The sequence below is a fragment of the Epargyreus clarus genome, unplaced genomic scaffold, assembly GCF_041222505.1.
Source record: "Epargyreus clarus isolate Ecla_fem2 unplaced genomic scaffold, WU_Ecla_fem_2.2 ptg000009l, whole genome shotgun sequence".
NCBI lineage: Eukaryota > Metazoa > Arthropoda > Insecta > Lepidoptera > Hesperiidae > Epargyreus > Epargyreus clarus.
The window spans coordinates 8,915,122-8,941,302 of record NW_027332217.1 but is presented as its reverse complement, the minus strand read 5'-3'; the positions used below and the strand labels follow the sequence as shown (position 1 = coordinate 8,941,302).

The following is a 26,181-nucleotide window of genomic DNA, read 5'->3' as shown; positions in this document are numbered from 1 at the left end:
GCTAAATAAAACTGCTATTTTTATTTAAATAATTCGTGCGGAAACCTCCAAGTGCGAGTCGAACTCGCACGTGGAGGTTTCCGTACCACCAAATGTTCATTATTTTTATTCATTTTGTTAAATTCAACAATTCTTAGTTATATGACACAAAAATAGATGGCGTTGGGGTGCTGATGAATGATACGTAAACAACGTGTAATAAAATTAAAATAGTTTTATGGTTCTTATTTGTATTTATTATAATGCCAGTTATAGTAGGTAACGGATTGTAAAAATTTCAACCGTCTTTCTAGTACGGTTTAACAGTTAGATCGAAAAATGCCTAAAAATACCGGTTTGTTGTATAGAGATCCCTTTTAATACTCAACTTTATTTTATTTTTAGTATTTGTTGTTATAACGGCCACCGTTATGCATCTTCTATAAAAATTCCATGTGTCTATCTATTACGGTTCCAGAGATATGGCCCTATGACAGACGGACAGACAGCGAAGTCTTAGTAATAGGGTTCCGTTTTTTCCCTTTGGGTACGGAACCCTAAAAAGTCAGAAGACTAACGTACAAAAGCATCTTAACTATATGGCCTGTTTTTTTTATAGAATAGGTACTAATTTCCTTTGAGACGTTATTAGGATTTATGCGTAATAAAAAATATTTCTAGCCTTTCTTATTGCAATGAAATAAATTACTTATATGACAGAAAACATATTTATTGTCCTGTGTAAGTTAGGAATATAAATGGAATACAAATTAAGGCTACATATGCAAATGGCATATGTAGCACAATTAACACGTTGATAACTTCAATAAATGAAAAAGGGATCTATGAGTATTAATCGGACATTTATATTTATATTTACATTTATTGTTTTGTTATACATTATACATATATACGTTATACATATCAAGAAAACAGTTTAACTAACGTAATAAATTGAACTATTATTTTAAGTAAGATCCCAAAGACTAATCAAATTTTATCAAATCTTCGAAAATATAACATTGACGGTTTAAGGCATCTGGGGCATTTATTTTACATTATATAGACAAATATAACACATTAAATATTCAACTTCTCGATAGACATTGTTGACGGTAAGGTGAAGGTGTACCTATATAAACGTATCCGGTGCGCCATTGGCAGTTGACGCTGAAGACCAGTACCCTTACCATGAGTTTTTACGTTTCGACAAATATGACTGTTTTGGTATTTGTTTACGTATTTGCCCATACAAATTCCAAACAGCGCCCCTAGCGGATTATGTCAGAACTAGGAAATCGTATGGGCCAATACGTAAACAAATACCAAAACAGTCATATTTGTCGAAACGTAAAAACTCCTGGTAAGGGTACAGGTCGGCAATACTAATACCTGCCCTGTTTATTTATAAACAATCCAAAATATAAGCATACCGGGACGCAGCTGTACGTGCTCGGGATCAGGAGAGAAATTATTAAGGATTAAGTACAAACTATATGTAAACGCTTTTGGGTCGCATCCGGCTTAAATTTCAGCATCTATGAAGTGATTTTGTAGACTTTTGACTTTTAGTCGTGAACTAGGATTGAAATATTTGAGAATTCTACATGTCATAGGTATGTGAAGTCTACTATCCCGTGCTTAGCTAACATGGTAGAATGTGACTTTAGTCTTTTTTTTTTATGATATAGGAGTAGCAGACGAGCATGCAGTCCACCTGATGGTAAGTGGCTACTGCCGCCCATGGACATCTGTAATACACCCCAGATAGGATTAGATATTCCTACCTGAGGTCGGCCACAGATTCGCCGCTAACCCTGAGGACTAAGCTGGAACGCCTCGGAAAAGTTTGTCTCCCTTACCATACCCTTCAAACCGGAACACAGCAGCGCCTAACATTGCTGTTATTAGGTAGAAATAGGTGTGGCGGTGGTGCCGCCGGAGTCGAACCACAAAGAGTTCTACCACATTCTTAGTCTTTCGCATTTTAAATTCTCCATTTAAAAGAACCATGCCCAGCAAAAGTAAAGATATGCGCTGATGATGAAGCGTCCTACAGTTATCTCCCTCTATAATCTCTCATCCAATAAGCTTCCAAGCGCTTTCAACTAAATAACAATCTGCAGAAAGAAATGCAACTTTCCTCTGCAATGTTTATTTTTCAGTGTTCGCCCGCTTGATGATAAATCCATTCTGCTTCTTTGCACATTACGTTCTTTGCGATTTTAAACGTTTTAAACTGACTTAACAACTTTACTAACTAAGCAAAACTGCTGTAATGGATTTCTTAAGAAATAACTTATAAATTACGTGTTACAATCTTTTATTTATTTTATATGTTGATTATTTATTTTATATTCCCAATTTTCAGCGAAATATTAAAGCTGATGCTTATCACAATTATAGGCTATCAGTTTCATCTTGAAACCCAATTCCAGTATTCTAAACGTAATTGAATAACATTTATTACATATTTAAAAATATAACTGAAATATGAATTTATACACGCAAATATATTTAGTTCTTTAATAAATATAGAAATAATTGACTAAAATTGCAGTTGTTATTTTGCATCCACGGAAGTATTCTCAATTTATTGCGAAAAAAGTAATTTAAAAGCCGTTAACCATAGGTCAGAACATCCACGTGAATTTGTTTTTAAGGGCAAAGTTCAAGCTTTCAACGCTCAAAATGGACACAATAAATCAGTACCTATCCTTTATTTTATCGTATCTTTTACTACAGTCCGGGAGATTTTATTTGATCACATATCCGCCGTAAGAGACGTGGTGCCAAACATTACCTGAATGAAATAAAAGAACCATTCATTCATGACATTTGGTTACGTTGTTTATACTTTATACCCTTGTTAGTAAAAGCCCAATGAAATATAAGATTGTAACACAGCAGGCGGTACAACCAGTATTAAAATTGGTTAACACCTAGTTCTGGCATGTAGCAGTTCTGCTTTTCGGTGGAAGAGGATCTACATACGAAGCTACCGTTTAAGTGCTTACGAACAACGCATCTGTGATCAGATTCAGGTAGAACATATGATCGGATTAATCATAGGTACTGAGCTGCTTACAAAATGACTATTAAAGCATTATGTTAAATTTTAATACAATATTTTTGGAGAGGTAAAGGTAGACTTATTTATTTTATTGTTTTACTGTCAATATCTTCAAAGTAAGCTATATTATACCACACAGAGTCCCAAAAAAATCATAAGTACAATGATTATCTGAATTGATACATCTATTTTAAAACAAGCAGAGAAAAATATTAATACCCTAAAAAAGCATATTAATGGTGACTTACAGAAGACAGTTACCCATTACATTAAAATCACTTCAGCCTATTTAAATAACTATAAAGTTCATTCAATTACGTCGGTCAAACAAATTAAAACAATTTGCAACAAAAGGCACATAGATCATTGAATATTTTTAGCATAAGATACAAGTACGCGCTGTGGGAATAAATAAATTCTTAATATTGGACAAACCGTTTGATTTTGGGGTCGTTGAGGCTGAAAGTTTTACGACGGATAATTCAGTTTAAGTATACAGCGAGGCGCCTTCTCAGCCCACGCACGTCTCTCGGAGGTCAGCCAAGGACTCACCAGATCTTATATTTGCCATCTTGCCCGGCATCTAAAAACATTCATGTATGCTGTGAGTCACACCGTCGTAGAATTTATGGAGACTTTAGTAAATTTTACTTGAATGAATTGTTATGGTTTTTCTTTTACCACTGGACTTTAATAGAATTGTATTCGAATTATTATATGTGCATTTTATTTTATGTGTACTACTTTCACTGTAAGAAGTAAGGAATGTTTTATACATAATTAAGACATCTTCCTTATTTTCGGAAACGTTGAACTGATTATGTCTGTCTTCACACCTTGTCGTCGGCCTTATAGGTGGTTTGAATACATTCGATACAGCATCTTACAAATAACCCCTCCTTTACTAATGCGCCTTGAAGCAATGTGGTGAGGTATGCTCCAAGCGTCCCCCTATTGGTAAAAGATTGGCCTTTTGGCCCAGCAATGAAATATAAAAAAGTTCGCAGTCAAATACGTACCCACATATAAACTATCAAATTATACTTAAAATATACCGTAATACGAAAAACACACCAGAAACTTAATATTCTTAAAATCCAAATAGCAAAAGCAATTTACTAAGCCGCGACAACACATTATGTTTTAAACATCAAATTAGCTTTTTTAGACTAAACAGAGTCGTTTGTGTCTTTCGTAAATATGGAAATAGAACAAAACTGTCACCTTTACGTTGGTTCAGTGTAACACGTGCAAACATGTTCTCACGTCCAACATTTGTGTGTTAAAATCTCTACACTAGAATTCTAACATCATTTGTTACAAAGGCGCAGTAGGGAAACTGTTTGCTTTATCTAAATGCTTCACAGTTGAATACTCGTATGAACGTCATTCGTGGTGTACAGCCATACTGTTAAATTTAAGCCACACGAATTGTAAGTCATAAACGATTAAAGTAAGGTCTAGTGGTTAGAAATTTGGGCTTTCTATCTGGAGGTGCGACTTTTGAATCCCAAACCTCACACAACAAAGTTATATACGTATTAGAAATTATTATCACTGACTTCAAGATTGGACGAGGAAGACTACTTGACCGAAAGTTCCCTAATACAAGTCTTAAAGGTACGTGAAGTCTACTAATACAGACAGCACTTTCGTGGACAGTTGCCGCAATCCTTCTCACTCTTGAGAGGAAACCCGTGCTCAGCAATCAGACCGTAATGGGTTTAGTTCATACATTACAGATACCTATATACTTATGATGTGCCAGGACACATAGATATTTGTGCCTATAATAACGTAAGTAAATACGTAATATAGTAATACGTTTAATTATTAACGTAAGGTAAACATAGACTATCAGACTAAAATACTGTTGGAAATTATTAATTGCTGCTAAATTATACAGACATTATTTAACTATTAGATATTTAATATTAGTCATGCATTCGAAAGTGTATATCCTGAAGTCAGAAAAAATTAAATGTTACATCTACTCACGATACGCGTTTTTTAAATTATTTTGCCGATATTTCAACCCAGTTGCATGGAACATGGTCACGGCGAAACTGAGTACCCGTCACACGTTAAAATATCTGAATCCCGCTATAATATTAATTTAAAATCATACACTGAATCCAGAAAGTTTGGACACTGAAGAATAACTACTAATGACTGGCGCTTCCGGGATCCCGTGTGGAGGCGGTGTTGTGAAACCCACGTTACTATGCAATAAATATAAAACGGAACACCACCTACGTGTCTGGCTCAGAATTGGAAGCTGGTTTTACCTAATTTGTTACTTGATCAGTACCATTCAAGACAATGTCTCAGTTTACTACCGGTATTCCCTCTTGTATATAAAAACTTTTGGCGACGTCTATAAATGTGTACTTTTTAAAATATTGCAGTCCACCTCATGATAAATGGTCTCTGCCGCACATGTTCTACAAATGCCATATAGAACAGGGGTTCTATCAGAAACCGATCACATTGAAGGTGGTAGAACCCTTTGTGGTTTGACTCCGGCGGCACCAACGCCACACCTATTTCTACCTAATAACAGCAGTGTTAGGCGCTGCTGTGTTCCGGTTTGAAGGGTGTTGTAAGCGAGACAGAATTTTCCGAGGCGTTCCAGCTAAGTCTTCAGGGGTAGCGGCTCATCTGTGGCCGACCTCAGGTAGGAATACCTAATCCTATCTCGGGTTGATTACAGATGTCCATGGGCGGCAGTAGCCATTTACATCAGGTGGACTGCATGCTCGTCTGCTACTCTTATATTATAAAAACAAAAAAAACATACATAGTCTATCCTAAGTACTATGGCCGCGTCATATGTAAGACAGCCGGCATACACATACGAGTCTTCCATCAAAACACAAAGACTGCTATAAGTAAAATATAGGTGTGGTGTGCCCTCTCGTTCAAAACATACTGACTCTACCATCTTTTTGTAGATACTTGCTTTGCAAATCTTTTTTTCAACGTAACAATATAAAAAGATTTGACCTTTCGATATTAATTATAAACAGTTTTGTAATTACATGCTAACGGTAACAATTTAAGCATTTTCGTAATGCGTAGGTACAGTCCGGCTAGAACAAACAAAAGTTCACACGTTAGGCGTTAAACAAAACAATACCACCCACATGTTTATTCCAAACATTATACAGTTCTACGTATATTTATCGCGGGAACCGAGTATTAAATAGAGCATTGTAATGTTTTCGAAATGGGATACGCACTCCAATAACAAATTATCAATCAAAGTTGAAAACAAGCGCGGGTGTGGAGTGGGTTTCGCGGGTGGCAGCGGCTGGGTCGCGGGGGCGGTGATAGGCGCCAGACTGGCTGGCGGCTGCCTGCACAGTGCACGGTGCATCCTGCGCAGGTGCTCGACCCCCGAACTTACCCCGCTACTCTCCCGGCTTTCGACTCGATATCGACACAAACGCACCTGAAATACAATCTGACATTACTCAAGAACACGCACTAAGGCTACGATATTTGCGTTACCGTTTATTAATAGGACCTTTAATTACTTCAAAATAGAAACTTCTACGAAATTATAGGTTTATTCTTAGTACCCAATTCTAAGGTCTATTAAATTGTAAATAAAAATAAACAGATAAACAATACAGAACAAAATAGATTATTTATATCATCAATTTGGCCTGAAGTGGAAAATAAAACTGTAAACATTTCCAAGTCTATAATATTTTTGTATATTTTCCTTTTGTTGACGTCTGCGAATGGAACTAGTTAGACAAAAATAGTTCTATCATAAGCCATAAACTTTCCTGGCCCTGAAAAACAAAAACATAACCATATTTTTAACGGGATACCGACTACAAACTTTCTCAGAGTCCTAGTCTCACATTATTCTGTAACCCACTTTACGAGAATGAGTAAAAATAAAGTCCAACTAAAATAGCAATGAAAGGGAAATGACCTCATTCGCGCCAGCTATTCAAGTCATTCGAAACCTTCTCACGCACGCTTCTATAAACTTTATTTTTAGTATCAATGGTTCGGACGTATCTGACGATCGACAATTAGTCCAAAAACCCCAATTAAGGCTTAGCAAAACGGCCGAAAATCAGCACGATCTCTAGTATATTTGGTTAATTAAGCGACCATGGCCGTTAAACATTACCCCTGCTCGACAAATTAGAACCAATTATTCTAAACAATCTTGTAATTTTATACTTGCTCATAAATCAATAAAATTCATTTGCGCAAACGTTTATGGTTTTAACGCTTTTTGAAGATTATATAAATAGTCGACACTGTATGAACTGTAAATACATAACATCATATTGACTAGTGTTTCAGTTTTATGAATTAATACAAACAAATGGATTAAACGGTCTCCCTAGAACGACAAAACTATTATGTCGTGGGCTGCTTCAGGAGCTAACGAGTGAGTTGGCGGAATGTTGGCTAGGAGCCAACCACGGCCGGAGCATAAATTGTGGTCGCACTCGACGCCCGCTCGCCATCCGCTTATTGCTGCCGGCCTTACTCTACACAAATATGACATGGAAAAGTGAAAACAAATGTTTACATTATGTCTTGCAAACTTGCATTTGACAAATAGATACAGTTTGTGTACTTATAAGATGTTCTTACTAGTAACAATGGCAAGTTATCCAGTACAAATTATAACGTAGTTCTACTACTTATTAAAGATATCTCCTATTTCGGAAAAATATTACTTAGTACCATAGGATTGACTTCAGTCATTCTACTAATTTCAAAACATCGGAAGTGGTTTGTTGATTTGTCATTATGTCTCACAGTAACGTAACAAGGGATTGGCGTGATATTTACGAAAATATTGTTTAAACACAAGAAGTAACATTGGCTACCTCTCCTACCGACAAATACAAAGTTCCTATGGGATTCAAACAACCCAAATTTGTGAAGGCTAAACGAATTTCAATCAAATTTGTAAACAAATTTTCGATACAGAAATTCTTTTAAAGATCTCTCAGGCGTGTAAATTTCCTCGCAATATTCTTCTTCATCGTTAAAGCAAGTGATCATTAAATTTCAATACGCACATTATTTAAAAAAATTAAAAGTGCCTGGCATTGGACCCTCAGATCCTTCACGTGAGCAGCCGAGTTTTAAACCATTTTAAGCAATGGATATAGCTAATAATGTTATAGTAATACTTATTTTGTGCGTCTCTAATACGATGTCCATGAATGTAACACGGGTAAAGTTATAAAGGGTCGAATCACGCAACTCATCAGCACAACATCCGGACAGGGACAGTCACGTTTGAAATTAATTACTGGAGGTAACCTAAAGTTTACAAGGTACATATTGTTACGCGCGGAGAATGAATGAGATCACTTTGTAAATTAAATTTTATAATAATATAGAAAACCTTTTGAAAGAACAAAAAACTAGTAGTTAATTGAATCAGGCATTACTTTGCTTACGATTAGCCGTCGTAGAGTCGACTTACCCTGATGATGCTCCGTTTTGGAGTGAAGCACGTGTTGGTGGTGGTATGTATGTTGGGGTATATTTTTAATTTTTGCATCTGCACGCATCCTTTGAGGGAGGGAGGGTGGTACATACTGCATGGTTAAAAATATATACCATCATACATATTTGTAGCGAATTGTTGCGAAGTAGTTTTAATCTTAACTTAAAAAACTAATAATTAATGTGTGTGTATGTGTACACTAGTAATTAATAAAATATTCTTTGTGTAATCGAATATATTTTATCTAAACAAGCGACTAATAGACGAAACAAAATATACTACAAATAAATTATGTTACATCGGCGCCCGCAACTTCGTCCTACGCTAAACGTACATCAGTTTTCCGAAACGCCATATAAGAAGTATAACTTCAAAAATGTAGAAATCTAGAAAAATGTATGTTTAAGATTATTTACAACGAAAGCATTATATTCGAGGTCCATTGAAGTATGAAGGCTCATTGCACGAGTGGCTTTATTGGTGGCATGAGGAGATGGGAACTACTTCCGGCCGTGGGAGTTCGACAAGGCAATAGGCGGAACTATAACACAACGATGAAGCCACAGCAGCATATTGCTTATTATTTGGCATCTTCAACTCTTGGCATGGAACTTTTAAACACAGCACCGACCGAGTGCACTGTCAGCTTAAGTACTTTGTTCCTATAACATATGAATATTAACACATAAGTTTTGAAAGTAGAACCATTCGCATGTCTCCACTTGACAAATGGTATTCGATTTAATTGGACGCAGTCTAATTGGATCACTTGTATAATAGCATTCGATTCATGTGTTACAACGTTATTGGCAACGCAATTTGCAGTAAAATTGTTTGATGGTTTCGAATATCAATGCCTACGCATCTGTAGCTTCAGCTTTAAATTAAATAATTATGAACGTTTCCTCATGTTGTTGGGCTTGAAATGCCAATACTTTTATGTATTCGCAATTTATACCAACAGGGCAATTAAAAATCCAGGATATCAAACTTCATTCGCATGCTACCAAAATATAAATTCATATATATCTATCCGTGTAAATGGGTTAATATTAAATTCATTTTGTGTTTAAAAAAATGGCTTTTACGGCAAATGTTCTTTATAATATACAGAAAGCTAACGAACACATGGAGTATGTGATACTTGATGGTAAGTGACCGTTTCTGTCGCCTGTGACATCTGCAGTCAAACCCAGATAGAATTGGAGTCCTAATCGAGTTTGGCCATAGAGGTGTCGCAAACCCTAAGAAATAAATAAGAATACAGTAATACCTCGACTTACGCTACCCCGACTTACGCGAATTCGGAGTTACGCGATTTTGAAATCGACCTCGTTCTCGATTCTTCTTTGGTTTGAGCGTCTCGCAACTCTCGATTATGGATTATTATCCATACCATACCGATGAATTATTATCCATAATCGAGCCATAGTAACCCTTACTGACCCCATAATTATTCATATAAACATTTGTATTTGTTGTGCGAAGTCAACACTTTTGAAATCATAACATACAATGTTATGTACATGCATACCCCGACTTACGCGAATTCGACTTACGCGGTTATCACTCGGTCCCACCAATCGTGTAAATCCGAGGTATTACTGTATGCAATCCTTACTCTTTATCACTCTTAAAACCATACCACATTGGCGCTTGGCGCTGTTTTTAGTCAACAGAAAATATACAACACTGATGTTTCGGAAGTCGAACTACGAAGAGTTCTACCACTTTAATCCAAAGTAATCTTCACCAAGACTTTGTAGGTCAGGTCAGGATGCCCCTTTGTCCCTGTAGTTCCGGGACCATAATAGGGCTACGGTATCCTCTGCCTGTCGTAAGAGGCGACTACAAGGGGGCTCCCGGGGTTGGGGGCGGCAAGAGTGGGAGCTCGACCCGCCCGGTCAGCGGCCCCGGGAAGAACGACAGTATCTGTGGTCGCATGCTGTCGTACGCAGACGGTGTGAAGAGCGTCAAGCTCAACTGGGCGGAGCCCAGGGGCAACGCGCTACGAGGACTCCGGTTGCGTTCCTCTGGAGATCACGGAGCCCTCTACGCATCGCCGAGGACGGCCACGGGGGGGGGTTTTAGTGCGGTAAGAATCCCCATATAACTCTGTGTCGGTCCCACGGTACCGGGTACCTTTCGAATGTTTCCCTTTCGATAACAAAAAAAAGGATGCCCCTTAATAAAAGTATTTATAACTTGACTACCATTTATAATTAACTAAACGGCACTTAATTATATTAAAATACGTTTGACCTTTCTGTTTTGTGGTTCAGGTTACAGTCTCTTGTTTGCCAGTCAATGTTATAAATATCTACGATTGTAAGAAACGCTACATAATTAACTGCGCCATTGCGATCGATAAGAAATCGGGCATTGGACTTGTAAGTGGTCCATAAGATAATTCAAAAACGCAGCGCTGATTTTACTTTCAATCGTTTTTACAAAAGTTCTTTTATAAAATATATTTTGACTTAATAGCCTACATTTTTAAGCCTGTGTCACTTCGTTTGAAATTTCTAATTTTTGCGTGAAAAATTGTCTTTTAGTGCGAATGTTTGTCGTTTCAAATGTCTGTCGTTTTAGACTATTTCGTGAAACGAGACACTTTTATTATGTGCACCTATCTAAATATGCAGACGACATAAACATATAAAAAAGAAATTAGCATACAAGTCGTTTGATACTAAGTGGTAAGTAAAGGTGGTAGAACCCTTTGTGGTTCGACTCCGGCGGCACCACCGCCACACCTATTTCAGTCTCATAACAGCAGTGGTAAGCGCTGCTGTGTTCTGTTTTGAAGGGGACATACTTTTCCGAGGTGTTTCAGCTTAGTCTTCAGGGGTAGCGGCGCATTTATGGTCGACCTCAGGTAAGAATATCTAATCCTATCTGGGGTTGATCCTAATAAGACACTTAAATAAGACAGTCCTAACTTTAGTACATAGTTGTTGTTTTTGGTGGTCCCATTTATTTCATGGTACATATCAAGCATAATAAAAAAAACGTTTATACCTGCCTACAATACTGTTAATAAATAAAATACCAACACAGCGTACATCACTTGTCATTACATAAGTAGTGTTACATCTCTCCGACGCATAGCAACATTTTAAAGCAAACGAAAATTTTACGCTCGTAGTGCACTCAAAGAGGGAGGCATATGAATACTCCGCATACGTTACCAAGATGAATAGTTTTAACTACACTGTACACAAAGTGAATAGCGTAGGCGTCCTTTTTACACCGAATTACAAAGGTTTTCTGGATACAGTGCGGTTCAACCCATTCCAAAAACTTCATAGTCAATCCATTGAGCGATCCTTATATTATATCGACGTCCCATTGAAGCAATAAAGTATCCGTAATATGATTAATGGTTTTGCAACCACCACCCGACGCCCACCCATTCGGAGCCGTCTTGATCGGAACTAGGGTTGTCGCTTTTCAAACAAAAATTGTTTTCTTCTTTCAAAAAATAATAATAGCATGTTATAGCATGATATAACTAACTATTTGGAAATTTAACAAAAAATAGTACACATATAATTTATTTGTTTACGTATTTTGTTCTTGTTTTAGCCGAATCACTTTAATATATAGAGAAATACACTCAATATTATAGTAATTCAGGATTTCGGACAATTCAGGTTCAGGAATTCATGATAAGTGCATACTTTATCGTCACCAACCTATTCGTATAGAAACCTGTAACCTACACTACATCACTGCCCTGAAGCGATTTCGAATTTCGGAGATATTTTAATCTTAAGTATTATATTATAATTCTATAGGAGGTAGCAACCCTAATGTACTGGTAGAAGCTCTAATCGTGACTCACTACGAGAGTTTCGCAGATACTGATTCATGATCTTTCGATCCCAATACGATATGACCACAAAAAGTCTATGTCACTATTCGTAAGCATAATTGATTAGTTCTACAGATTTACATACAGACGGAGATCCAATTTTAATAATGATAAATCAATCATCACAATCAAATTTCATTTGTAGTTCCTTTAATGTGCTTGTTTAAATCTAAAGTTATGTTTAACATTATGACACAATGTTTTCAAAAGGTGGGGTTTAGTCATTCAGTATAAGAAATCCCCTGCTTACAATAGGGATAATTAACTTGAAGATAATATTTTTGTACAAAACACTATTTACCGTAATTATTCATCTCATTGTACAGGTATCCGTCGCTGACAGGTCTATGGTGTATCGAAAACGATAAATTATTAAGGTAAAGGGACTGAAGAACACAATTGTTGTCGTACAATAACAGGCGATTTTGAACGTTTCAGTGTTTCGGAGGTCAGGTTTCGATGTTACACAACCTGCATAATTAAATTAGTTTTGGGACATACAAAATATCAAAGAGTCTAGATAAAATCTTCCTATACACGCTAATAATTATAAGTTATTAAAGTTAAGCCGATAGTACATATCTCGTATTAAATAGTATTTTTCACGTCAGCAGGAAGATACCAACCCACATTTATGTAAAAGCAAAAGGGTACTCACTTACTGACTAATCATCGCAAAGCTGAAACTACTGAGCTATAACCATGTAATGTGGACAATAGCTTAATTTTAAGATATACACACCTTCTCTACATATAAACATTTTAATGAAAATAGCGCTACGTTCAAAACTTTTAATACTTTCTTAAATTCAGTTTTTCAAGTACAATTAAATCCTTCGGAACAAACAACAGAAACACTTGCTGAGAAAGGTATCTTTGTCTATATATGTAGGTATCTAACACTAACATTGTAACATTGTTGTGTATGTACTGTTCATACTTAATCAAATTAAGTGTACTATAAAATATAAAGGTCAATCGCCAATTATTACAATAACGTGTTTGATCTAAAGAAACAAGCAGCCCATACTGATACGAGTACATACTAAATTATGAACTTTGGTACCTAAAGTATAAATTATGCTACTAATACTTTTTTTTTTGTTTTCGAGGGGGAAACCTTCAAAAGGTACCCGACCACACATACCGCCGTCCTTCCCGGGGTAGCATACTGGACGGTTCGAGCTCCCACTGTTGCCGCCCGCAACCCCGGAAGCCCCCTTTTAGTCGCCTCTTACGACAGGCAGGGGATACCGTAGCCCTATTCTAGTCCCGGAACTAGAGGGACAATGCTACCAATACCTACACCAATGTTTAATTACCAATTATGACTATAGCTTATTTTACGCCAAAGGCCATGTTAAGTTAACTAAGCGTATATTAACTCTTATCTTTTATTAAATATTCATATAAGTCCAATGATAACAAAATAATTTAGTTCTCACTTTTTAATATGTAACTATGCGTTACATATTAAAATGATTTAAAAACCCACGTATCGTGCGTACTCGTTACATATTAAAATGTCTGAATTCCGTGATAATATTAGTTTGAAATCATAAATTTAGTTCTGTTACAAAAATCGTACGATCGCAATTCTGATATTCTACGCCGTAGCGCCAAGCCTACGCTGTCTTCTACGAAACCATTTGTGTATCAGTTACGGCTATTAAATAGATCTCTAAAAACATTAAAGACAGTTATAGCCCCTTGTTTTTGTAAGAATAAGATAGTATTCTTATTCGTTCATTCAATTATATACTGTACTTACAGACAAAATATTATTTTAGCATAGTATTCAATGTTGTATTTCTTTATAATAATATAATGTTGGGCAATTCTTGGGATGAAATATTTATTTACAGACAAAATCAAAAGGTATGTGTTATTCAAAGCGATTCTTCACCGATATTTACTATTGATTTTTTATACATATGTTATGTAAAGGATGATATTGGTGAATAAGGCATTCCAGGTGAATAAGGCATCCATTCCTTTATTAACTTCTTAGGTGGACCAATGAGCACGGCCACTGAAGAAATGTTTATAAATGTATTTTCATTATTGAGATTTTTATAAATTAACTTGATCGGTAGCTTGACTCAAATATATTATATTTGATCCAGTTCACGAAATGAAACATACAGTTTTTTATTGAAATTAAAAGATCACCGTGTTACATAATGACTCAGTGACTTCTCACTACACTGACAAACCCAGATTACTTGTTTGCGAAGTAGCAACTTAAACATGAATCCTGCAAATGATGAAGTGAGGAAGCGTCGTGTAAACTTTCGCTCGTCAAAGAAGCACGTACAGCGACGCCTCTTAAATATTTATCACAGAACGGTTCGAAGCTTCCTCAAGCAGAAAAATTCCTCCCGGGAAGCATTTTAGCTCTGATTAATTCCAATAAGAAACTTGTTTCCATTAACCGACATCGCTTAGTACGTCTCGAAGTACCCCTAATGTTTATTTAATTAGAACTGCGCTACTATTAAGACGTCCTACGCGAACCAACCCATGTTCTCCCTAATGCCATGTTTTAATCAAGGCTACCTTTAACGCCTCCTTAACTAAGTTCGAAATAGAGTGTACAAAACCTTTACAATTATTTTTATAGAAGAGTAAAAATATATTATTTTGTTGTCACAATTGTTACCTAAAGCGTTAAGTCTTATTATTTAAATTATTGGTTCAGATCATTGGTTCGGATGCAAATGGCAATATTTAAACAATCTTCTACTAAATGTACATACATCTTCATATCGTCATATGTCTTCTTCTACATATGTTCACACACACAAACACGTATCACTCGCGCGCACACAGTGTTTTAGAGGCTCCACGGCACCAGCTTTGCAGGTGACTAAGGTTACCTGAAACATTAATGCTGAGTGGAGACTTTTTCGTTAAAAATGTTATAATATTTTTTGTATTCAATTTTCTTTTATGATATTGTGTTTATTGTATATTTTGCCGAATAAATTATTTTCTTTGTTTTCTTTCTGCAAATGTCAAAAATTGAGTTCTGTGGTAGTGTGGTCCGCAATTCGATTCCCAGGCGCGATTCTCTGATTTATTTAAGTTTACACGTATGAGATATTAATTGTCACTTGTTTTAATGATATAATAACATTGTAACAAAATCTAAAGGCCTAAGACTGCTTTAAAATTACGTACCTGTAATTCTTAAATGTGTGTAAACGTAATTTTCGCAATTGGTTAACGTAATGTTAAGACATAAATCTTTCTCATTATGAGAGAGGACCTGTGTCCAGCAGAGAGACAATAATAAGACCACTCGCCTTATAAAAAGAGGAAACGCTTCCTGCATCTTAGATAGTGTGCCCAAAGTTACCGTCGTAGGCCATTATTTATGGTAGAGGTTTTATGGTAGTGACTCTCGTGGTAGTGAATTTCGTATTTTTATATATTCGTGTGTATTTGGTATAGATCCATATTCTGCCTCTGACATTTAACTTAATAAAAAAAAAATACGTAGGTAATGATATAACATTATAAATTGTTTAAATTTGCAATGATTTTAAATACTAAGAAAAATATAAACATACTTAAATTTTATTGAATGATATCTATTTACACTAAGAAACAATTCAAGATAGTAATCCAAATAAATGGTGAGTAGCAATTTAGTCGTCGCCAATGAGTCTGCGACATTGTCTCCATTTCTCGATCACTTATGAAACGCCCACGTCATTATTTTCACCTACTAGGCAGACATGCAAACAATATGATTGTGGATTTTTATATAGACTTTCGTCCGTTTTTAATAATTAAACTATCCATTTTTTTCCTACCAAAGATGTTAATTTGACAATTTATTGTCTCAAGCAATTATTAAATGTCCACCTGTGATTGGCAAAACATTAGATAGATTGAATATTAATAACGAATAGGAATTAACGCGATCAAAATCTTATTTATTGACATTTTCAATACCTACTTGGTCCAATTTGTTAAACAAAAGTACTCATATTTTGAATGAATACTAACTGTTTAAATAATTTAATCACTGAGGATTAGCCATAACAACCGGGATATAATGTAATGGTTAATCTCAGAGCAAACGTTTCATAGAAGCAACATATTCAATTTGCAGAATATCCATTTCCTAACTAGGCTTCTGTTTACCTGGGGATTCCCGACCCCTGCTTACGAATGCACAAGACGTTGTGGAGTCTAAGGGACTTGTCTCAAAGGCAACAAGTAAAGAGCAACATAGACAATTGAGTATATTTCTACTAAAGTCTCGACTGAAATAGATTCAACGACGTCTTTTTGTTTTAGCTTCTCTTCACAAACAGTTTTGGAAGGTAGAGCAACTATAGTACCCGGGAGGTACATAGGAACCCTTTGCTCACGTGAAACAGTTTTGCACTTTAGTGGAAGGGATTTTGTTTGTTTTACATATGTGGCGACCATGTTAGTCCTCAGGAATGGTAACATATCTGTGATGCAAGTGGACAGCTGGTAGAACTTGTCTTTATAGAGTAGGCCACAAATGTGTATGGGCGGGGGTCACCAGTTGGACTATAAGCTCGTGCAACTTCAATTATATAAAATACAAGTAAAAGAGATAGAAAACATAGTAGACGGATCGAGATAGGGAACATTTAAATGTTTTCATATTAATAATGTAAAGATAAACGGGCCGTTGGGCTGCTATTTTGTAATGAATTGTAATACGGCAAATAAAAAAATCTAATGTGAAAAATAACAATTTAAAGTCCCGAATTCAAAAATTGAATAAATGTCTATTTAAGTAATTCCTGATCAAAATGCTTGAAAACTACTGATAAAACTTAACAGACTTTGACCTTTGCTGTTTAAGATTTCAACATATTTACCCGTATTTATATTTACCGATACATTTACGATGTAGACACGATATTTAGAGAGAAAACTCTTTGTCGCCTCGTTTAGCCGTTCTCCGTCGGACAAGTCGGTAAAGTGGCTAGATAGATGTGTAGAGGGGCGCGCGCAATCGAGCCACAGGCCTTACTTTCCCGGCGTGGCTAAAAATAGACGCTCACGATAGAATAGCCAACCTTCGCAGTACGTACGTATACATAAGACTAACGCGACTGAGAAACTTCTTTCCGCGCGTTCACACTTCACTTTTTGTTCCATTTAACCGTTTGAAGATAGTTATCAGATAGGATTTATGAATTTATTTTTGTGAGTCAGAAGTTATACATTGTCTCCTTACTGTAGGTGTATCTTGTAGGTGTAGTTTCTTTAATGGAAACCTGAGTGGGTGTCCATTAAAGATTTATTTATACACACAATAGGTAATTGTTTTTTAAAAATAATAGTAACTACTAACTAATAATAATATTTTACACGTATTATTTTTGTACATCCATGAAAAAATACCATTTTACGTTTTTGTTATAATCTGTTATGACATAAAAATAGTAATATTATAATACAGGCAACTCCTTTTACTCATTAAACTTTTAGTCATAAAAATATATAATGTAATATTATCCTAGATCTACTAGCCTTGATCATAAATATTTTTGGCTTCGATATAGATACTCCAAAATAACGTTTTCTATACTATTCTATAGGTATGTACAATAGTAATATATTAGTAACAAATAGTCAATAGGTATGTGATCAAAATAAATTTAAATGTTACGTAACGACTTCTGCGTACTACGTTTTGTTTTCTGTCTACGTTAAAATAGTTACGTGTTTACGAATGCTCCAACGAAGTAAACACACTGTTCTGCGTCATTCATAACAAATCTACAAATCTCCTTGTTATTTGTCAATTCACATATAAATCACCGTTTTGACCTTTACTCCTTTTTATAATTTTTTTCTTTACTTCTATTCTTCAATAACACATGTATTTATTTCCATTGAACTGGGGTTACATTTATTTTCCTATGATGTGTTTTCAAAAATAGTTCTGCGGCACCATAGCCTTAAGCTGTATTTTAATATGGAAGTGATTCACGGAAGGAAGATTTGAAAGTTTAATTAAAATCTGATATCTTCAAGTATCTGAAAAATTAAATTTTACACTGTAAATCTCTCATTTTGATCACTAATTTGGTACTTGGTTAGTGACACACGAGGTCCTCTTGGAGGAGACACCCGCCACTGATATACAGAATCAATAAGGTTTTTTTTTATGAAACTGAACTAACTAGCAAACACGTTTTAGTCCATCAGTAGTCACAATCACGAATCTTACCTGAGGTCGATGCATTGCTTCTTATGTGGAAAAAGATAGAGCGCTTTAACATTACTGAGAACCTAACAGCATCTTTTAAATCAGACCAAATCAGCACTGCTGTTATAAAACGAAATAGGTGTATCTATGGTGCCTCTGGTGTCTGCAGTTAGAGAATGTAAAATCTTTGTGGTTCGACTCCGAAGGCGAGACCGCCACACCTATTTTTGCCTAATAACATCAGTGTTAAGGGATTCTGTGTTCCCCTTTAATTCATGTGATAATTTAATTAATGTGAGACTGATACATATAAGAGTGAAAAGATGACATCTACGAGACGTTCCAACTTAGTTCTCAGAGCAACGTGGGCTTGATTACAAATGTTCATAAGCGGCCGTAACCCACAGACTCGTTAGCTACTTAAATATTATAAAGAAATAAATAATAAAACCACAATTGGCTCTACCACAGTCAAATGTATATATATATAATTATTGTTTGTCTTGATTACAGAGTGTCCGCCGGCAGCAGACGGCATGGAGCGGTTCGCCTGCCCGACGCCCGACCGCCAGGGTCGCTACCGCTGCATCGACGACCACGTGTTGTGCGACGGATTTATCGACTGCCCTAACGGCGAAGACGAAGATAGACAGGCTTGCATGTTCTACAAAACGGTATGGTTTCCAATACAATCAATTGCCCTTGTTAAAAAGTCTAGTACGTTAAGCACGGGGTTGTGCATTCATCGTATGATAAATAGACACAAGCGTTGTTATATTTGGTTTTTGCCTGTAATCTTATTAGGTAATACTTAGAGATGTGCCCAGTCAGGTCGACTCGAGTCAGTACTCGAGTACTTACATAAACTCGCATACTCGAGTACCAATAGTGATACTCGAGTACCAGTAATACTCGAATACTGACGATACTCGTACACTACAACTACTACTCGTACAAGTAAAAACTTGATTAATTTTGTGTAGTGAGTGGCGTTTTTTTTTTTTTTGCTCTTCCGTGCTATTGGACTGTATGTTGTGCAAAGTACTCGAGTACTTTGTGAATACTTTGGACTCGAGTACTGACTCGATTCTTTTTTATATGAGTACTAAAGTACTCGAATACCAAAATTGGCCGACTCGGCACATCATTAGTAATACTTAGAAGACTAGTATCTAATTTTATTTCGATTTCTTATGGCTGTACATAAGAGAGTATGGTGATTCTGATGTACCTATACGGATTTTATGAACTTTAAAGGAATTCTTCAGAATTATTCTTTATAAAGTGTTTACGAATTATGCTTATTGTAAACTAATTTAGGTATTTACCGTTCCTAATTACTACATTACAACTCATATATTTAATGATTTAGTCTAAAGTAGGTACCAATATTTCGTTGGATATACAGTTACTATTAAATTCAGTTTTCATAATGTTTTAAAACAATTCATTTTGTCGTAAGTATTTTACTAATAAACAATTAAAATGTATAAATACTTTCTATTTGCAGACTAAGGCCCACCTGGATGTTTTGGCCGACGCGCTGCTACGATGGGCGCGCGGGCGCTAAGGCATCCCAACCGGACCCCGAAACCCATTAAAACTCCAACATTCCAACAGTGCTACGGACCTCATATAGACTGACGATCGGCCATGTGCTGTTATGCATTCAGTGAAAGCTGCGAATTCCCTCTTCTAATATTTGGGCGCAACCAGTCAAATTAACTAATTGAGCGACGAACGTAATGAAACATATCAAGTAGTGGTGCAGTCAATGCCAAAAACATGACCACTTATGTGTAGTGTAAGGATTCCGACAAACTCAACCGAACCGACACCCACACGTGGATGCACCTACGAACATCTAGGTGGAGATATAGGTAGTGATGCGATCTGGTTTCGTCCTTATAATTAATCTATCCGCAGCTAATTTATTTCCTGAGTATTTCGTACCTTCTAGCACTAAATACTAAAATGTGAGACTGGTAGTCGACATTGTTAGTCGGTAGAAGTACATAATATACATAAATTAATATTTTAGAGTAATAGTTCTTCATTTGATGAAACATAAATGTTATTGTCTATTTGTTAAAACATTTATTCACTCTATGTATTTACTCTATATTAAGTTATTGCATTCCTTGTTATAATGAGGGTTGTAAAGTAAATAAGAGATCTGTAAGAATGTGTATATAGGTAAAGTTAATTATTTATATTACTTTCATTATTCGGCCTATTCGGCGAGCAGCGCCTATTTCCCGCATTTAATATGTTTATATGCATTCGTTACATGCATTCACTACTGCTTATCGTACGAATATACCTGCATGTTTGATTTCGTCAAAGAGGCTTACTATGTGAAATTGGTATATAAAAAAGCCATTTTTGAGGCAGCTATAAAATTAACGTTAAATATTTACTAAAATACGAATATATACGAATGTTCTCTCGTTTGTTTTGATACTACTAACCATAAGTTGTTGACGAAATGTGTACTTACCTCGATTAAAGTATAGTTTCGACTGAAAGTGCACGTTGTTATCAGTAGCCGAAGAAGTCTGAACAGTTATCGAGTCTAGACATTAATTAGTTCCTATAGTTTATCTGCCATATTATTGTTTTAAGATAATTCCTTTAGATAATGCTGGCTAGTCATCTTGTTGTTGTTGCTGTGTCGTGTGTTCTTATATTCGTATTGCTACGAAATACTTATGTTCTATCTACCAAACCCATCTAACATTGTTGTGCTCCCAATATGAAGAGAATTCAATGGCATCCAATAAAAATGTAATGGTAAACTAATATTGATAAAAACATAAAGGATTTGATAAAAATATTTGATTCGGAATTATTTATATTCTTATATTAATTTTACACTATTGTTCACGTCCACTAAATAGGTATTTTAGTTATATAAGATAGAAATACGTATTATTACTAAAATACAACGTAGTTTTAAATTGTATCTTTTTGTCGTCTTGCTTATATATTGTAGACACATATTTATGAACTTAGATATATATCTATAATTGCCCTGAATTTTGAAGTACCTAGTTTTAAAAATATAATACTATAGTATAAGATAAAAGTAGATTTGTGTGTAGGTATTAAGTGGTAGCATTGCACAAATTAAACACTAGAAATTATAATTTTGTGGCACTATGTTTTCTATGTAGTAGCAAAAGTAGAAAGAGTCGTAAGACACTTACTCGTAAAAAATTAGATTAATAAAATTACATAGTATTATACCTTCCTAATACATACGACTTACAAACATTACGTAGATTGTCGGACGTGGACATAAGTGCCATTAATTTATGATAAATCTTTGTGAAATTGAGGAGGCCATCAAAGCACCTCATGTTATCTATAGTTATGAGTATCTCATAGTTACTCGTACTAGAAGTATAATTATTAAAAATGATAATTTTCTTATTATTAGAAAAAATATATATCTATATTTCAAAGATACAACACTAGTAATGATAATGTCTAATAATAATTTATAATCTCTTTATTATGTTTTATAAAATACCGCTGTGGTCTGATAGAACGTTAGTTCTTGAGCCATCAGACTCTACGGTATTTTGTGTCAAATTAATCGAACACCCACATATATCCCCGATATCCAATAATAGCTCTATTCAAATTAATTAACGAGCTTGCTTTGATGATACGTTTCATATAAGATTTATCACATGATATATTAAAATGATGTTCATTTGATATTAATGAATAAACGCTATTATACTTGCTTACGTGCTTTCCATTATGGAGATATTATTCTGTTTTATTGGCTTTCCTAAATCATTTAATAAGGTTATGAATTTATCCAATGAATACTCTACAAGTACTTGCAATTCTTGTTTGATTGGCATTGTAAAACGAATTTCAACAAATATAAATGTGCCAATGAATTCTCTTGAAATATTTGTCTGTCAATTATTCATAATTAATTTTAGTACCTTCTTAAAATATGTATCGTTATTATATTAATTTGTATTGCTTCCCGATCGTACCCCAATCCAACATATTCGACTTACCTCTTCATTGTTAGTATTTAAAATAAAAGCGTATAATTTCCTAAATATATAATTATAATTTAATAGAACATAACGTAAGTCTAATGATTATATTAATGTAATTGCACTCAAAATTTGCCTGTTTCGTATGTGCACAGCAATTTATTGTGATATTTTAAATTATATAGGTTAAGATGCAAAACACGATCTCAGGAATAGACTATGTACCTATCAATGTGATTATTAATTTATATGTCTACAGAGAATACGTTGATTGATGGGGGTCTGTATGAAATACGGGCTAATCGTGTTTACTGTTTAAGCTTGCGGACGGCTATGTATCGCCTAAGTACGCTATTGTCTATCACTATCAATATTTGTGTGCAATTCAAAAACATTATCATTTATTGTACAAAATAATTAATTTTAAACTATGTAACTTTATTCATAATTATATGATTTAAAAACTTTAGCAATTGTCGTCAATTTTAAGTACATAGGAATTAATTAATTGTTATCAACGTACAAGTCTCTTGCTATGACAAGCTAGTTGTTTTCTTGAAGTAGAGCCAACGTAAACGGGGGGTAGTTCTGCCTGTAGCCGCCTGCGTGGCCTACACCCAGAGGCTCCGCGAGTACAAGCACATGTCGCAACCCTTTCAAATTGCATTCATATGTTTAGTGTTGCATTTTAAACCAGCACACACATCAACATTTTTCTAAAACAGACAAACGCTTAAAGAAACCTACGAAAGTTAAATTAATGCTCATTAATCTTCCAAACTCAGTTCAAAATAATTGTGTTTTATAGTATTACATTTGATTATCTAGACCCCTTTGTTATAAGTTTTTAGATACCTTATAATAAACCTCTACGCTCAATCGGAAAAGTACTTCAACAACGTAATTGTATTGTTGAGGAACGATATTTTTAGATGTCTCACTTGTAGTTGTTAACTTAGATGTTATCTACTTTTGTTTCGTCTATCTTATACTTAACTGACTACCGAATTTTCATAGGAATGTTGCATGCAAACCTGAAGGTATGGCATTTCATGGAGATAAAAAGAAGTCGTATAATTTCACCAGCTGTTTTCTTGAAGGTATACCTAATTTAAAAATGCAACTATTTTTGTAGATACTTATATACGTTTGAGTAATAACTACCACTAGATAGAGATTTACATATTTTCTCATACTGTTATGTTTGCCAAGTGACAAACAATAAGTAAATATCCATTACCGCACAAACAGCGTTGACTCTTTCTAACAATTATACATTATTGAATATTTAGAAGCAAGTCACATTGTACTGACGACCGTCACTCAGGCTACCCGCTCGAGTCGTTGTCTGCATAGCTTATGTGAAAAATGAATAACTCTGAGAGAATAGGTACCCAACGGTCACACTCACTCGACTTCATTCTGCCTACATGTTCCAAACACCTTAATATTTCAATTCTCTCCGAGAGTATTCCTAACTTTTCCACCATGTCATAGATGAGTTGCCTTAACATTTTGCAGAATGTGTGTAAGCAACTCACATGGCGATAATCTTATAACGACTACGCTATTTTGTAGGCGTAATATACTTTTGGACTATTTATTATGTATTGTTAATTACTATATATGTTGTATTAAGATAAAAAAATCGAAAAATAAAAATAAATGTTAATAAATGCCTCAGCCAGATGACAAACGTGTTTTATTTCCTTTAAGTTCATAACAACTTACTCTTTTAGATATTTATTTAAGTAGGTATCATAATTACCAACCCATTTCTGCCCGCCCACAGCCCCACACCAAACATTAAGGTTCAAAAGGAGCTAGAACCTTTGCGAATATAATTTTACTATGCCTACTACTAACGTAATCCTTAAAACTGAGTTCTTCTATGCATGTTCTTCACCCAACTGTTTGCTGTTCCTACTTACCTATAACCAAGGTTATGATTAAGCCTTTTTGAATGAAAACGTAATAATAATTTGAATAAATATAAACTTAAGTATAAATACCGGCACCGTTTAACCTTTATTGATAGCAGATAGATTACTTACAAATACTTATAGGTATTTTTCGTTTGACGGTGCTAGGCTTAAAATAAATAAATATCCTATTTATTTAGTTTGAAACTCCCTAAATTTATATTTAGCGTTGTATGATTTTTTGAAGAAGGAGAAATAATGGTACAGGATCCCTAGTATAGTTTTCATCATTTATTACTAAAAAGCTGATTTTTCGTGAGTAGCTTCGTTTCGACAAGACGCCCAACATTTTTCCTTACAGCAATGTTGGTAAATGGTAGCTTGATGGGGCAGCAAGGATAAAATATGTTGACCGGAAAAAAAATAATCCTGCGGAATTAACATCTTTTCAGCGTAGGTCCGAGATGACATACCATGTAATTTGTAGGACAATGTGCATGGTAGACTATGTAAATGGTAGACAGCCAATAAAAAAAAAATCAGCTGGTTAGTAATTATTTTTCATGACCTTGTTTATGATACATGTTGGAGAGGGGGGACGCCTTAATAAAAACCTTATATTTTGTAGGACAAATATTTTTTCACGTTATTTAAATAATTATCTTGATAATTAACAAAGAAAAATTTGGTTAGTAATAAATTTTTAGAATTCGTCCGGTCAACATATTTTATCCTTGCTGCCCCATCAAGCTACCATTTACCAACATTGCTGTAAGGAAAAATGTTGGGCGTCTTGTCGAAACGAAGCTACCCACGAAAAATCAGCTTGTTATTAATAAATGATGAAAACTATACTAGGGATCCTGTACTATAAGTCATTGTCATTACTTTATTAGGATAATATAGAACGGTTGAGGGCGCTTACCAAAAGAAGTGAACAGAGCCACCAAGCTGTAAGTGGTAGAAAATGGAACTACAGATGAGAGCAACTACTCCTTAACCAAGATAATAATACGAAACTTGTATTTAAACTAGCTTCAATTTAATGCAGCCATTTTTTCAGGTTTAAATAATGGTTTAAAAATAGTACATTACAATACGAGGACGAAAAATTTTTTTCGTCCTCGTATTGTAATGTACTGCAAAAAAGGACTGCAATCACACGAGTCAGAAAAACATTTTTCGTCCGCGTGTTGTATAAAATTTTATATTACGGGGTCGGAACGTCCATTTACGCACGCTATTTCTTACAAAAACATTACATATTAGGTATAGTCCGCGCCAAACTGCTAGTCCGCTCTAAAGTTGTTGAGCACAACTACAAGCATATATTCCGTAGCAACGCAAGGGCATACTAACGCAGCCACATACCCGTGGCACACAATACACAAAGAAGACGTATTTTATATTTTTCTGATGACCTCTTTTTGAAAACATATTCATGAAACGGATTTAGGGACTACTACGACGGAAATACGACATCTGGATTAGCGATGACACTATAGTATTTTTGGTACGAAGTGATTATACTATAACTATTTTTCTACAATATATAGGACAATTGACAAATATAATATAATACAATACTATATAT

The 26,181-nt window shown here is 35.0% G+C and overlaps 1 protein-coding gene and 1 long non-coding RNA gene across 2 annotated transcripts in view; one reads left to right on the top strand and one right to left on the bottom strand.

Annotated features, from left to right (window-relative positions):
* Positions 1-24,344, top strand: part of jeb (low-density lipoprotein receptor domain-containing jelly belly protein) — an 85,092-nt gene extending 60,748 nt beyond the window's left edge. Inside the window, exons 3-4 of the mRNA XM_073076669.1 lie at positions 19,154-19,314; positions 20,151-24,344. Coding sequence (XP_072932770.1) covers positions 19,154-19,314; positions 20,151-20,210 — 221 coding nt within the window. The 3' untranslated portion in view covers positions 20,211-24,344. The remainder of the gene's footprint in view (positions 1-19,153; positions 19,315-20,150) is intronic.
* A 176-nt stretch (positions 24,345-24,520) lies between these two features.
* LOC140744974 (uncharacterized) lies at positions 24,521-25,665 on the bottom strand. Its single transcript, XR_012102608.1, has 2 exons — positions 25,513-25,665; positions 24,521-24,596 (listed from the first exon to the last, which is right to left on the bottom strand). It is a non-coding gene; the product is annotated as an uncharacterized LOC140744974 (long non-coding RNA).
* Positions 25,666-26,181: the final 516 nt, after the last annotated feature.